Raw genomic sequence first — 15,289 nt, forward strand, 5'->3', positions numbered from 1 at the left:
TTTGAAAGGAAATGAAGAAAAAGTAAAGATTTTGCAAAACCATATAGAGTGAAATAAGAAACTGTTTTGGATATGGGGAGAGAAAGACTGGAAGAGGTGAAAGAATTCAGGTATTTAAGAGCTGCCATGGGTAAATTTTGTGATATGGAAGGAGAGATAAAGGAGAGAGCAATACAAGATAAGAGGGTCACAGGGTTCCTTAACAGAATAAAAAAAAGTGTAAGGATGGAAAAGAAGAAAGGATTAAGGGAAAGAATAGTCCTCCCAACCTTGGCCTATGCAGCCAAAATATGGACATGGAATGAGTCACAGAGGTCAAGAATCCAGGCCGTAGAAATGAGCTATTCAAAAGGAGTATGTGGTATGGCAGGAAAAGCAAAGGAAATGAATTGTGGAGTGGTAGAGTGGGTGAAACATAATACTTTGAGGTGGCTTGGGCATGTGGAAAGATCCCAATATGGGCAGTTTACAAGGAGTGTATGATAGTGCAATAAAAGAGGTTGGTGTGAGAGATAGACCACCTGAGACAAGTGGAAATAGAGTGGAAGAATCCTGGTGGGAGAGAAATGGTGAAAGAATGCATGAAGTAGTATGTGCAAGGGAGGCATGTAAGGAGAGGGATAAGTGGAGACTCCTTTCCTGAAGCCACCCTCTTGACTGGAGTTTACGGAGGGAACAGGCATCAAAGATATAGGGAGATAGATTGATAGATTCTCAGTAAACCAGGTGATGTCATCTATCTAGATTTTCAAAAAGCTTTCAATGAAGTTCTCCATCAAAGGTTACTAGCAAAAATTAAAACTCATGGCACTGATGAAGTAGTACTTCAATAGATAGGTATGGGTTGACTGGCACAGAACAAAGAGTTCTAATCAATGGTTTGAACTGCTGAATGGTTAAGCATAACAAGTGGAGTGCCACAAGGATCAGTCTTGGGACTGGTTCTCTTTGTCATTTATATTATAATCCTGATAATGGGCTGTATTGCAAGGTATCAAAATTTGCTGAGGATACAATGCTAGGAAAAAATCTGCAAATGAACTTGAATGTCTACAGTTTCGATAAGTACAAAGTTTTACATATCGGTTGCAAAAACTTAAAGACAAACTGCAAAATGAATTCTGTTGAAATGCAAAAGGTAAATGAGGAAAAAGACTTGGGCATAATAATCTCTAGTGGCTGAAACCCAAGTAAGCAGTGCAAAGAAGCAGTGAAAAGAGTGAACAAATTTTTTTGATTCATAAATACAGCCCTCAAATCTAAGTCCAGGGAAATCATCCTTACTCTTTAGAATTAGCTGGTTCGTCCACATCTTGAATATTATGTTCAGTTTTGGTCACCCTACCTGAAAAAAGACAGACAGAATGGAGAGAGCACAGCACTGAGCCACCAAGGTGATCCCCAAAGAGAGAAACGAATCCTAGGAAAGCAGAATAAACAAATCTATTCAGCTGAGAAAAGAGAAGGTTAAGAGTTGATCTGACATAAGTATTCAAACTTATTGAAGGCTTCGATAATTTTGATTGATCAAGTTACTTAAAACTTGGTTCATCTGATTTAGTTCATTGGAAAAGATAAAAACTTGAAGGAAAATGTTTTACCTTGAATGGGGCAAAGTACTTTTTCTTCAACAGGATTGTTAGCATATGGAACAATTTGCCAATTTAGAGTGGTTACAAACAGTACTACAGATTTATCGAAGAATAGACTTGAGAGAGGTTTTGCTTCAAGTCCATGACTTACATTATTTGCACCTCCTTTGTCATATTGACAATCTGCAGGTCATTCTCTCTGAATCATCTGTTTTGTGTTTCTTTTTTTATATCTTAAAAAAAAAAAGTTTCTGTTCTGTGCAGTACCCCTTCACAATATGCCATTATGTTTTTTAATAATGTAATAATGTAATGTAAACAAAAATAAAAAATAAAATCTTCTGGAGTGTACTGTATTATTCTGTTACTGACATCATCTATCTTATATAAATTATCATTAGAGTATTGTAAAAATCATAATTATTAATCATTTGTATAAAGTAGTGCTTGCTATGTTAGTATAATACTTCTAGAAGCTGGAGCTAAATTGCTGAAACAAAGATTTGCTCTCACTCTCTTCCTTGAGAGATAGGTGACTAGAAGGTAAGCACTCATTATCTCTGTATAATCAGGCTGGATTTTCTCTTGATATTTGTTACCAGTCCTTAATCAATGGTTATATTGAAGGACAAAGGTAGAGACATTATTTGTAGGAGGAAAGAGAGTGGTATTCATATCTAGATGCAAAGTTTAGGTCAGATCAGAATAAATGCTTTGGTGGCTATTCCACAATAACAACCATCTTGTATCTGGATTATATGTATTTTTGTTATCATTTTCAATATACTGTTTATAGATTGTTTAAAGTGTATTTTTTCAGTGATCCTGACCTAGCAATTTATTGAAATGTGATAAGTCTAAATTTGAGCTTGTTGTTAGAGATGTTGCTCTTGAACTGATCTGGAGGTAGCAGCATCTTCATGGCCTAGAGTATTTACTGAAATAATCATCCCAGGACATAAGTCTGGGCTAAAGTGTTGAGGAGTCAAGACCCAACATAGTTGAAGGGAGTCAACCATAACACTGTATACCTTCTAACTTTTACCACAATAATCCGTGAGTTTCTGATGTCTGCCAGTATCAAAAACAGCCACAAAAAGGACCCATTGGTCTGTTGCTGTTTGAATTCCTTTGTATTCCTTTGTATGCTCATTCACATGTTGTCAGCCATGGAGGACAAGTAGGTTCATATCAACTCAACACTGATCTGAACCCATCATACTGACCACGTAACTCATTATAAAACTTGAACGATACTCCTCATATAATGTGGTAAACAGTTCTAACCCATGTGAAAGCCACAGGTTACATTTGTATTAACATGGTATCATATGTCAGGGGATAAGGCTCATACATAATCAAAATACATGACAGGAAAAGATACAAAATTATATATGGGAGGAGATGGCAATCAATAGCAAAATGCACTTCAGACCCTACAGTCAGTCACACAGCAATGTAAACACCTATCTCTTTAGTTTGCTAAGGGAGTCCTACTACCATGATTATTACCATTCTTTACCTTCTACTGCATAATTCATCCATGGTCACTACACTCTGTATGCAGAGAAGTTGCTGCCTTCTATAAAGGCTGTGCCATATTAGATCAACCACCTCATGAGCATCATCTTGTACTAGTGAACTGCAGCAATCTATTTTCCAATATTTGCATGTTTTATCATTGATTTTCTTTTCAATGACCATCTCTTTTTTAATGTAAGGAAGCACGCAATTTATCATTCATTTAGTATCATTTGAGATCTGATGGTGTAATGTATCAAATTCTTATTATTATAACAATCCTCATCAAATTCTTAATATCATCACTATCATCACATTAAATTCATATTATCATTGCTATCATCACATGAAGAGTGGTTTGTGTTTAAAAATATTGACAGATATTGAATGAAGAGAAGCAATAGGAAAGCAGAAACAAAATCACTGGAGTGAAAGAGGAGTAAAAGTTAGTTGGAGAAGTAACGTTTAGTGTATAAGTGAAAACTGTGGCATGTAGTCAGTGGGACGTAGATGTTCAAGCAAGTGCAATAAGTGGTTGAATGAGTGCATTAAATTTTTAGCTGAGCACTAAAGAGAGATATGTATTCAGCATCAGCAGAGAAAGAGTGCAAAGCATTTTGAGGAGCACAAGAGTAAATGGTAGAAGGTTAAAAAAAATGTGTAAAGAAAAGAGTATGTTGATGAACTACAGGAGAATATAAATATGTTTTGTCCAGAGGGTGGCATTATGAGGACAGCAAGAGAACCAATGGGGTGATGGTCAGGAAAGTGTGTTGGGAAAGAGTAACATACAGGCAAGGAAGTGAAAAAATGGAGAGTATTTTGAAGGTCTGCTGAATGTGTTTGCTACAGAGGTAGGTGAGAGATACTTAGGGTGAGATGGGATGTGGAGTGAAAGAGTTTTAGGAAAATGGGTGATGAAATAAGGGAAGGCAGTGAAAGCCTTAAGCAAGATGACATGTGGTATTTGTCAGGAGCAAAAGGGTACTGGCAAAAAAGACACCCCTTAAGGTAGGGTACATCTAATTGCAAGAAAAACTACTGCAGCATTTATACAGTGCCCAAAGCTTTGGGAAAACAAAGTTTGCAATAGATGATGAAGGTATGCCAAATATAAGTTTGCAATAGATGATGAAGGTATGCCAAATATGTCTCTGTTTCTGCAGGTCTGAACAGTAGTTTTGAAATTCAACAGCCTAAAATGAGTGTGATTCAGGAAGATCTTTTTATGTTAGCTGAGATGGAATGGGCAACTGAAGCCCTAATCAAGGCCATCTCATTAATGCTCTCTCTCTCTCTCTCTCTCTCTCTCTCTCTCTCTCTCTCTTGAGTGAATTGGAACGATGTGGTATACCGGGGACAAAGTGTTGTCAATGGATTGAACCAGGGCATGTGAAGTGTCTGGGGTAAACCATGGAAAGTTTTATGGGGCCTCGATGTGGAAAGGGAGCTGTGCTTTCGGTGCATTATACATGACAGCAAGAGACTGAGTGTGAACGAATGTGGCCTTTGTTGTCTTTTCCTAGCGCTACTTGGTACACATGCGGGGGGAGGGGTTGTCATTTCACGTGTGGTGGGGTGGCGACGGGAATGAATAAAGGCAGCAAGTATGAATTATGTAAATGTGTATATATGTATATGTCTGTGTATGTATATATGTATACGTTGAAATGTATAGGTATGTATATGTGCGTGTGTGGACGTGTATGTATATGTGTATGTATGTGTGTATGTGGGTGGGTTGGGCCATTTCTTTCGTCTGTTTCCTTGCGCTACCTCGCAAACGCGAGAGACAGCGACAAAGCAAAAAAAAAAAAAAAAAAAAAAAAAAAAATATTTTTCTTAGTCATTATAGTCACCTCCCTAACAACCCCATCCATAAACAAATCAAGCAACCATGGAGACATCACGCACACCTGCCGCAGACCAACATTCACTGAGAACCAATCACTTTCCTCTCTTCCTACTTGTACACATACCCTACATCCTCGATAAAAACTTTTCACTTCTTCTAACAACGTGCCTCCTACACCATACATTCTTAATACCTTCCACAGAGCATCTCTATCAACTCTATCATATGCCTTCTCCAGATCCATAAATGCTACATACAAATCCATTTGCTTTTCTAAGTATTTCTCACATACATTCTTCAAAGCAAACACCTGATCCACACATCCTCTACCACTTCTGAAACCACACTGCTCTTCCCCAATCTGATGCTCTGTACATGCCTTCACCCTCTCAATCAATACCCTCCCATATAATTTACCAGGAATACTCAACAAACTTTTTTTTTTTTTTTTTTTTTGCTGCTGTCTCCCGCGTTTGCGAGGTAGCGCAAGGAAACAGACGAAAGAAATGGCCCAACCCACCCCCATACACATGTATATACATACGTCCACACACGCAAATATACATACCTACACAGCTTTCCATGGTTTACCCCAGACGCTTCACATGCCTTGATTCAATCCACTGACAGCACGTCAACCCCGGTATACCACATCGCTCCAATTCACTCTATTCCTTGCCCTCCTTACACCCTACTGCATGTTCAGGCCCCGATCACACAAAATCTTTTTCACTCCATCTTTCCACCTCCAATTTGGTCTCCCTCTTCTCCTCGTTCCCTCCACCTCCAACACATATATCCTCTTGGTCAATCTTTCCTCACTCATTCTCTCCATGTGCCCAAACCATTTCAAAACACCCTCTTCTGCTCTCTCAACCACGCTCTTTTTATTTCCACACCTCTCTTACCCTTATGTTACTTACTCGATCAAACCACCTCACACCACACATTGTCCTCAAACATCTCATTTCCAGCACATCCATCCTCCTGCGCACAACTCTATCCATAGCCCACACCTCGCAACCATACAACATTGTTGGAACCACTATTCCTTCAAACATACCCATTTTTGCTTTCCGAGATAATGTTCTCGACTTCCACACATTCTTCAAGGCTCCCAGAATTTTCGCCCCCTCCCCCACCATATGATCCACTTCCGTTTCCATGGTTCCATCCGCTGCCAGATCCACTCCCAGATATCTAAAACACTTCACTTCCTCCAGTTTTTCTCCATTCAAACTCACCTCCCAATTGACTTGACCCTCACTCCTACTGTACCTAATAACCTTGCTCTTATTCACATTTACACTTAACTTTCTTCTTTCACACACTTTACCAAACTCAGTCACCAGCTTCAGCAGTTTCTCACATGAATCAGCCACCAGCGCTGTATCATCAGCGAACAACAACTGACTCACTTCCCAAGCTCTCTCATCCCCAACAGACTTCATACTTGCCCCTCTTTCCAAAACTCTTGCATTCACCTCCCTAACAACCCCATCCATAAACAAATTAAACAACCATGGAGACATCACACACCCCTGCCGCAAACCTACATTCACTGAGAACCAATCACTTTCCTCTCTTCCTACACGTACACATGCCTTACATCCTCAATAAAAACTTTTCACTGCTTCTAACAACTTGCCTCCCACACCATATATTCTTAATACCTTCCACAGAGCATCTCTATCAACTCTATCATATGCCTTCTCCAGATCCATAAATGCTACATACAAATCCATTTGCTTTTCTAAGTATTTCTCACATACATTCTTCAAAACAAACACCTGATCCACACATCCTCTACCACTTCTGAAACCACACTGCTCTTCCCCAATCTGATGCTCTGTACATGCTTTCACCCTCTCAATCAATACCCTCTTATACCTCTGTAATTTGAGCACTCACTTTTATCCCAATGGCACTACGCAAGCATTCTGCCAGTCCTCAGGTACCTCACCATGAGTCATACATACATCAAATAACCTTACCAACCAGTCAACTATACAGTCACCCCCTTTTTTAATAAATTCCACTGCAATACCATCCAAACCCACTGCCTTGCCAGCTTTCATCTTCCGAAAAGCTTTTACTGCCTCTCCTCTGTTTACCAAATCATTCTCCCTAATCCTCTCACTTTGCACACCATCTCGACCAAAACACCCCATGTCTGCCACTCTATTATCAAACACACTCAACAAACCTTCACAATACTAACTCCATCTCCTTCTCATATCACCACTACTTGTTATCACCTCCCCATAAGCCCCCTTCACTGATGTTCCCATTTGTTCCCTTGTCTTACTTACTTTATTTACCCCCTTCCAAAACATCTTTTTATTCTCCCTAAAATCTAATGATACTCTCACCCCAACTCTCATTTGCCCTCTTTTTCACCTCTTGCACCTTAACCTTGACCTCCTGCCTCTTTCTTTTATACATCTTCCACTCATCTACATTCTTTCCCTGCAAAAATCATCCAAATGCCTCTCTCTTCTCTTTCACAAATAATCTTACTTCTTCATCCCACTACTCACTACCCTTTCTAATCTGCCCACCTCCCACGCTTCTCATGCCACAAGCATCTTTTGCACAAGCCATCACTGCTTCCCTAAATACATCCCATTCCTCCCCCACTCCCCTTTTGTCCTCTGTTCTCATCTTTTTCCATTCTGTACTCAGTCTCTCCAGGTACTTCCTCACACAAGTCTCCTTCCCAAGCTCACTTACTCTCACCACTCTCTTCACCCCAACATTCTCTCTTCTTTTCTGAAAACCTCTATAAATCTTCACAAGATAATGATCAGACATCCCTCCAGTTGCACCTCTCAGCACATTAACATCCAAAAGTCTCTCTTTCACACACCTATCAATTAACACGTAATCCAATAACGCTATCTGGCCATCTCTCCTACTTACATATGTATACTTATGTATATCTCTCTTTTTAAACCAGGTATTCCCAATCAACAGTCCTTTTTCAGCACTTAAAATCTACAAACTCTTAACTATTTCCATTTTCAACACTGAACACCCCATGCACACCAATTATTCCCTCAACTACCATATTACTCACCTTTGCATTCAAATCACCCATCACTATAACTCGGTCTCATACATCAAAACTACTAACACACTCACTCACCTGCTCCCAAAACACTTGCCTCTCATGATCTTTCTTCTCATGCCCAGGTGCATATGCACCAATAATCACCCATCTCTCTCCATCAACTTTCAGTTTTACCCATATCAATCTAGAGTTTACCTTCTTATACTCCATCACATACTCCCACCACTTCTGTTTCAGGAGTAGTGCTACTCCTTCCCTTGCTCTTGTCCTCTCACTAACCCCTGACTTTACTCCCAAGACATTCACAAACCACTCTTCCCCTTTACCCTTGAGCTTCATTTCACTCAGAGCCAGAACATCCAGGTTCCTTTCCTCAAACATACTACCTATCTCTCCTTTTTTCTCATCTTGGTTACATCCACACACATTTAGACACCCCAATCTGAGCCTTCGAGGAGGATGAGCACTCCCCGCGTGATTCCTTCTTCTGTTTCCCCTTTTAGAAAGTTAAAGTACAAGGAGGGGAGGGTTTCTAGCCCCCGCTCCCGTCCTCTTTAGTCGCCTTCTACAACACGTAAGGAATGCGTGGGAAGTATGCTTTCTACCCTATCCCCAGGGATATCGGAGAATGTTAAATATACATGTACATATATAAATTGGTAGCTGTTGGTAGGGATCATCTTACCAGGGAGATATATTACCAGTATTACCTGCATGTGTACAGAAAGGGAAAATGACGGCTGTGTCGAGAGCCAGCATTTCAGTGTTTGTATCCCTGGAGATAGGGGAGAAAGAATGCTCCCCATGTATTCCCTGCATGTCTTAAAAGGCGACTAAAAGGGGGTTAATCAGAGTGAGAAAAAGAACAAGTACTGAAATCAGTTGGGGAGAGAAAGTGTGTTCATGTATCTAGTGTGGAATCACTTACATAAGCTTGAAGAGGGTTAGGGGTTGAGGAAAGATAACCACTCATGAAGAGAAGAAAGCATGTACTCAAAAATACAAAACCTTGAGGGACACCACTGTTGACAACTACTGAAGCTGTCAATGTTCTGTGCATTGTCTGAACAGTGCCTCAAAATGAAAGCAGAAAGCAAGTCCATCCTCAGCAATATCTTAAACCAAAGAGAAAAATTCCAAAAAATGTTTGGTGTTCAGTGGTTTTATAACAGCATAACTAGGAAATCTGCTGCAACAGAATATTCTGAAGACAATTTTCAATAAAACATTCTACTTGCAATAAAATAAAATGAAACATACAAAGATCTAATGCATGATACACTCATGCAAAAAACTTACAGCATCTGGCATATCATTTTCAGACTCATCTAGAAGATCCTCAGCCATCTTAAGTGACTCGCAGAGACGGGCATGTCTCTTGCTAAGAGTTTCAAATAAGCTAACAAGGCGCTGACACACATATGGGTGGAGGGACCGGAACTGACTTGACATGTTCGCTAAAGCAGCTAAGCAGTTCGTATGCAGATATTTGTCCTGTTGGTAAAGAACAGAGTAATATAAATATGTAGAAAAAAAGCTGTACTTCTCAATATACTGGGTAGTTAGTTGCTCCTTTAAACTGCATTAATGCTGACAACAACATCCACAATGATAAAAGACATGGCATAAATCAAATTTATGTTAAATTCTGCCATACAAAATATCAGTACTGTTACCACTAAAATTTCTATGACTGCATGATAATATATAAACAATGAAAAGCCTTCATTTCCTTCATTTAGGTATATAATGATACCTAAATGAAGGAAAGCAGCTCCGTACACAATAATTACTTATGGATCATATACAAAAGACCAAAACTGTTGGGGTGGTGAGGAGCTAAATGAGGGACTTTAAAAGAGGGGTGAGTATGGAGTCTGTAGGGAATGACAGGGCCTGAGAAATGAGTCAGTTGTTGTTTGTTGATGATACAGCTCTGGTGGGATATTCAAGTGAGAAACTGTAGAAGTTGATGACTGAGTTTCGAAGTGTGTAAAAGGAGACAGTTGAGAGTGAATGTGAAGAAAAGCAAAGTTAATAATTAGGTTCAGCGGGGTTGAAGGACACGTAAGATGGGGTGTGAACTTGAATGGAGAAATATTGGAGGAAGTGAAGCATTTTAGATATCTGGGAGTGGACATAGCAGCAAAAGAAACCATGGAAGCAAAAGTGAGTCACATGGTGGAGGAGGAGGCTAAGTTTCAGGGAGTGATGAAGAATGCGTGGAAAGAGAAAACATTATCTTGGAGGGCAAAAATGGGTATGTTTGAAGGAGTACTAGTCCCAACGATATTTTATGGATGTGAGGCATGGGCTATAGATAAGGTTGTGTGGAGGAGGGTGGATATGTTGGAAATGAAATATCTAAGGACATTGAGGGGTGTGACGTGGTTTAATTGAGTAAGTAATGTAAGGGTAAGCGAGCTGTGAGGTAATGCAAAGAGTGAGGTTGAGAGAGCAGAAAAGGGTGTGCTGAAATGGTTTGGAAATATGGAAAGAATGAGTGAAGAAAGGTTGACAAAGGGAATATATGTGTCAGAAGTGGAGGAAATGATGGAGTGAGAAAAATTTTGAGTAATCTGGGACTGAACATGCAGGAGGGTGAAAGGCGAGCACTGGATAGAGTGAAATGTAACAATTTGACATACTATCAATGGACTGAACCAAGGCATATGAAGCATCTGAGGTAAACCATGGAAAGGTCTATGGGGCCTGGATGTGGACAGAGAGCTGTGATTTCAATGCATTACACAGAAAATGGATGTGAACAGATGCTGCCTTTCTTTGTCTGTACATGGCACTACCTTACTAACACAGGAATCAGCAATCAAGTATGAGTGTGTCAGCAGTTTTGGTGCATGAGACTGGGTATTAGTGATGGTTAATTCAAATGTGGAAAAGAGTAAACTGGCAGTTGATGGTATAACTGTTGTGCATGGGGTACTCAGTGTTTTTGATTGGGAATATCTGGTTTAAAAAGAGAGATATACTCAAGTATACATATAGGAGTAGGAGAGATGGTCAAAGGGCATTATTAGATTAGGTGTTAACTGATAGGCATATAAAAGATGTGCTGAGAGGGGCAGCTTGTGGGAGGTCTCATCAAAAGGTGAAGATTTATGGAGGTTTTCAAAAAAGAAGAGAGAATATCGGAAAGAAGGGAGTGGTGACAGTAAGTGAGCTTGGAAAGGACACTTGTAAGGAAGTACCAGGAGAGATTGAGTGTAGAATGGTAAAAGGTGAGAGCTAATGATGTGAGGGGAGTGGATGAGGAATGGCATGTATTTAAGGAAGCAGTGATCTCATGTGCAAGAGATGCATGTGGCATGATAAAAGTGGAGGATAGGCAGATCAGAAAGGGTAGTGAGTGGTGGGATGAAGAAGTAAAGTTGTTAGTGAAAGAGAAAAGAGAGTTGTTTGGATGATACTTGCAAGGAAGAGGTGCAAATGATTGAGTATATGTATAAAAGAAAGTGGAAGGAAGTCAAGAGGAAGGTGCAAGGGGTGAAAAGAGGGCAAATGAGAGTTGGGGTAAGAGTATTATTAAATTTTAGGGAAAATAAAAAGATGTTTTGGAAGGAGGTAAATAACATGCATGAGACAAGAGAACAAATGGAAACATTGGTGAAGGAGGCAAGGGGGGAAGTGATAACAGGTAGTGATGAAGTGAGGAGGATATGGAGTGACTATATTGAAGGTTTGTTGAACATGTCTGATGATAGAATGGCAGATGACAAGAAAATGCAATTCCACTCAGCAGTTTTTTAAGCTATCTACGACTCCCCACTGCTGCACATTAGCCTTCTACTGTACCTGTTATCACTGTTATTTATACAGTATATTTCTGCATTTTGCTCAGAGTATACCTGAATTTACAAATTATTTGGCTAAATGACTTTTGAAGGTATTTATAGTTTTAGCATATACTAGGTTTGATGGCAACTTATTCTGCTGCTCAACACACCTAAAGGAAAAGAAGCTTTTTCCCACATCTGTAGTACATCTTTTAGCTTTGAGTTTTATTCCATTTGTCCTGATAACTGTATTTTCATGTATTTCGAAAAGATGTTTGTGATTTACTTTATTAAACGTGTTAAGTATTCCTGGAAAACTGTATGGGAGGGTACTGAGTGAGAGGGTGAAATTATGTACAAAACATCAGATTGGGGAGGAGCAGTGTGGTTTTAGAAATGGTGGTTCAGGTATTTACTTAGAAAAATTATATATTTATCTATCTTATTCTATCCCTGGAGATGAAGGAGAAAGAATACTTCCCACGCATTCCCCGCATGTCGTACAAGGCGACTAAAGGGGATGGGAGCGGGAGCCTAGAAACCCTCCTCTCCTTGTATTTTGACTTTCTAAAAGGGGAAACAGAAGAAAGAGTCACACAGGGAGTGCTCATCCTCCTTGAAGGCTCAGATTGGGGTGTCTAAATGTGTGTGGATTTAACCTAGATGAGAAAAAAGGAGAGATAGGTAATATGTTTGAGGAAGGGAACCTGGATGTTTTGGCTCTGAGTGAAACAAAGCTCAAGGGTAGAGGGGAGGAGTGGTTTGGGAATGTTTTGGGAGTAAAGTCAGGGTTTGGTGAGAGAACAAGAGCAAAGGAGGGAGTAGCACTACTCCTAAAACAGGAGTTGTGGGAGTATGGGATAGAGCGGGAGACAGCGACAAAGTATGATAAAAAATATAATAAATAATAATGTATATGTATGTATACATTGAAATGTATAGGTATGTATATGTGCGTGTGTGGATGTGTATGTATATACATGTGTATATGGGAGAGATGGGCCATTCTTTTCGTCTGTTTCCTTGCGCTACCATGCTAATGCAGGAGACAGCGACAGAGTATAATAACATAATAAATCATTATATTTTATCAGTCTCCCGCATTAGTGAGATAGCGCAAGAAAACAGATGAAAGAATGGCCCAACCCACCCACATACAAATGTATATACATACACACTCACACACGCACATATACATACCTATACACTTCAACGTATACATACATATACATTATTATTTATCATATATTTATTATACCTTGTCACTGTCTCCCGCGTTCGCGAGGTAGCGCAAGGAAACAGATGAAAGAATGGCCCAACTCACCCACACACACATGTATATACATACATGTCCACACATGCACATATACATACCTATACATCTCAACATATATATATATATATATACACACACACAGACATATACATATATACACATGTACATAATTCATACTGTCTGCCCCTATTCATTCCTGTCACCACCCTGCCACACATGAAATGAAAGCCCCCTCCCCCCGCATGTGTGTGAGGTAGGACTAGGAAAGACAACAAAGGCCACATTTGTTCACACTCAGTCTCTAGCTATCATGTATAATGCATCAAAACCACAGCTCCCTTTCTACATCCAGGCCCCATGGTTTACCCCAGACGCTTCACATGCCCTCGTTCAATCCACTGACAGCATTTCAACCACGGTAAACCACACTGTTCCAGTTCACTCTATTCCTTGCATGCCTTTCACCCTCCTGCATGTTCAGGCCCTGATCATTCAAAATCTTTTTCACTCCATCTTTCCACCTCCAATTTGGTCTCCCACTTCTCCTTGGTCCCTCCTCCTATAACATATATATCCTCTTTGTCAATCTTTCCTCACTCATTCTCTCCATGTGACCAAACCATTTTAAAACACCATTTCAAAACGCCCTCCTCTGCTCTCTAAACCACACTCTTTTTATTACCAAACATCTCTCTTACCCTTTCATTACTTACGCGATCAAACCACCTCACACCACATATTGTCCTCAAACATCTCATTTCCAGCAGATCCACCCTCCTCCGCACAACTCTATCTACAGCCCACGCCTCGCAACCATATAACATTGTTGGAACCACTATTCCTTCAAACATACCCATTTTTGCTTTCCAAGATAACGTTCTCGACTTCCATACATTTTTCAACGCTCCCAGAACTTTCGGCCCCTCCCCCACCATATGATTCACTTCCCCTTCCATGGTTCCATCGCTGCCAAATCCACTCCCAGATATCTAAAACACTTCACTTTCTCCAGTTTTTCTCCATTCAAACTTACCTCCCATTGACTTGTCCCTCAATCCTAATGTACCTAATAATCTTGTTCTTATTCACATTTACTCTCAGCTTTCTTCTTTCATACACTTTACCAAACTCAGTCACCAGCTTCTGCAGTTTCTCACACGAATCAGCCACCAGCGCTGTATCATCAGCGAACAACAACTGACTCACTTCCCAAGCTCTCTCATCCACAACAGACTGCATACTTGCCCCTCTATCCAAAACTCTTGCATTCACCTTCCTGACAACCCCATCCATAAACAAATTAAACAAACATGGAGACATCATGCACCCCTGCTGCAAACCAACATTCACTGAGAACCAGCCACTTTCCTCTCTTCCTACTCATACACACGCCTTACATCCTTGATAAAAGCTTTTCACTGCTTCTAACAACTTACCTCCCACACAATATATTCTTAATACCTTCCACAGAGCATCTCTATCAACTCTATCATATGCCTTCTCCAGATCCATAAATGCTACATACAAATCCATTTGCTTTTCTAAGTATTTCTCACATACATTCTTCAAAGCAAACACCTGATCCACACATCCTCTTCCACTTCTGAAACCACACTGCTCTTCCCCAATCTGATGCTCTGTACATGCCTTCACCCTCTCAATCAATACCCTCCCATATAATTTCCCAGGAATACTCAACAAACTTATACCACTGTAATTTGAGCACTCACTCTTATCCCCTTTGCCTTTGTACAATGGCACTATGCAAGCATTCCACCAGTCCTCAGGTACCTCACCATGAGTCATACATACATTAAATATCCTTACCAACCAGTTAACAATACAGTCACCCTCTTTTTTAATAAATTCCACTGCAATACCATCCAAACACGCTGCCTAACCAGCTTTCATCTCCCGCAAAGCTTTTACTACCTCTTCTCTGTTTACCAAATCATTCTTCCTAACCCTCTCACTTTGCACACCACCTCAACCAAAACACCCTATGTCTGCCACTCTATTATCAAACACATTCAACAAACCGTCAAAATACTCACTCCATCTCCTTCTCACATCACCATTACTTGTTATCACCTCCCCATTAGCCCCCTTCACTGATGTACCCATTTGTTCCCTTGTCTTAAGCACATACACAGACATATACATATATACACAAGTACA

The 15,289-nt window shown here is 40.0% G+C and overlaps 1 protein-coding gene across 2 annotated transcripts in view; it reads right to left on the bottom strand.

The window, feature by feature from the left end:
• Window positions 1-15,289, bottom strand: part of LOC139749927 (dymeclin) — a 120,881-nt gene that overhangs the window by 33,874 nt on the left and 71,718 nt on the right. For both annotated transcript variants that reach the window (XM_071664347.1, XM_071664357.1), the window contains exon 10: window positions 9,341-9,535. In XM_071664347.1, the coding sequence (XP_071520448.1) occupies window positions 9,341-9,535 (195 nt within the window). The remainder of the gene's footprint in view (window positions 1-9,340; window positions 9,536-15,289) is intronic.

This window comes from Panulirus ornatus, chromosome 1 (genome assembly GCF_036320965.1).
Source record: "Panulirus ornatus isolate Po-2019 chromosome 1, ASM3632096v1, whole genome shotgun sequence".
Taxonomy (NCBI): Eukaryota; Metazoa; Arthropoda; class Malacostraca; order Decapoda; family Palinuridae; genus Panulirus; species Panulirus ornatus.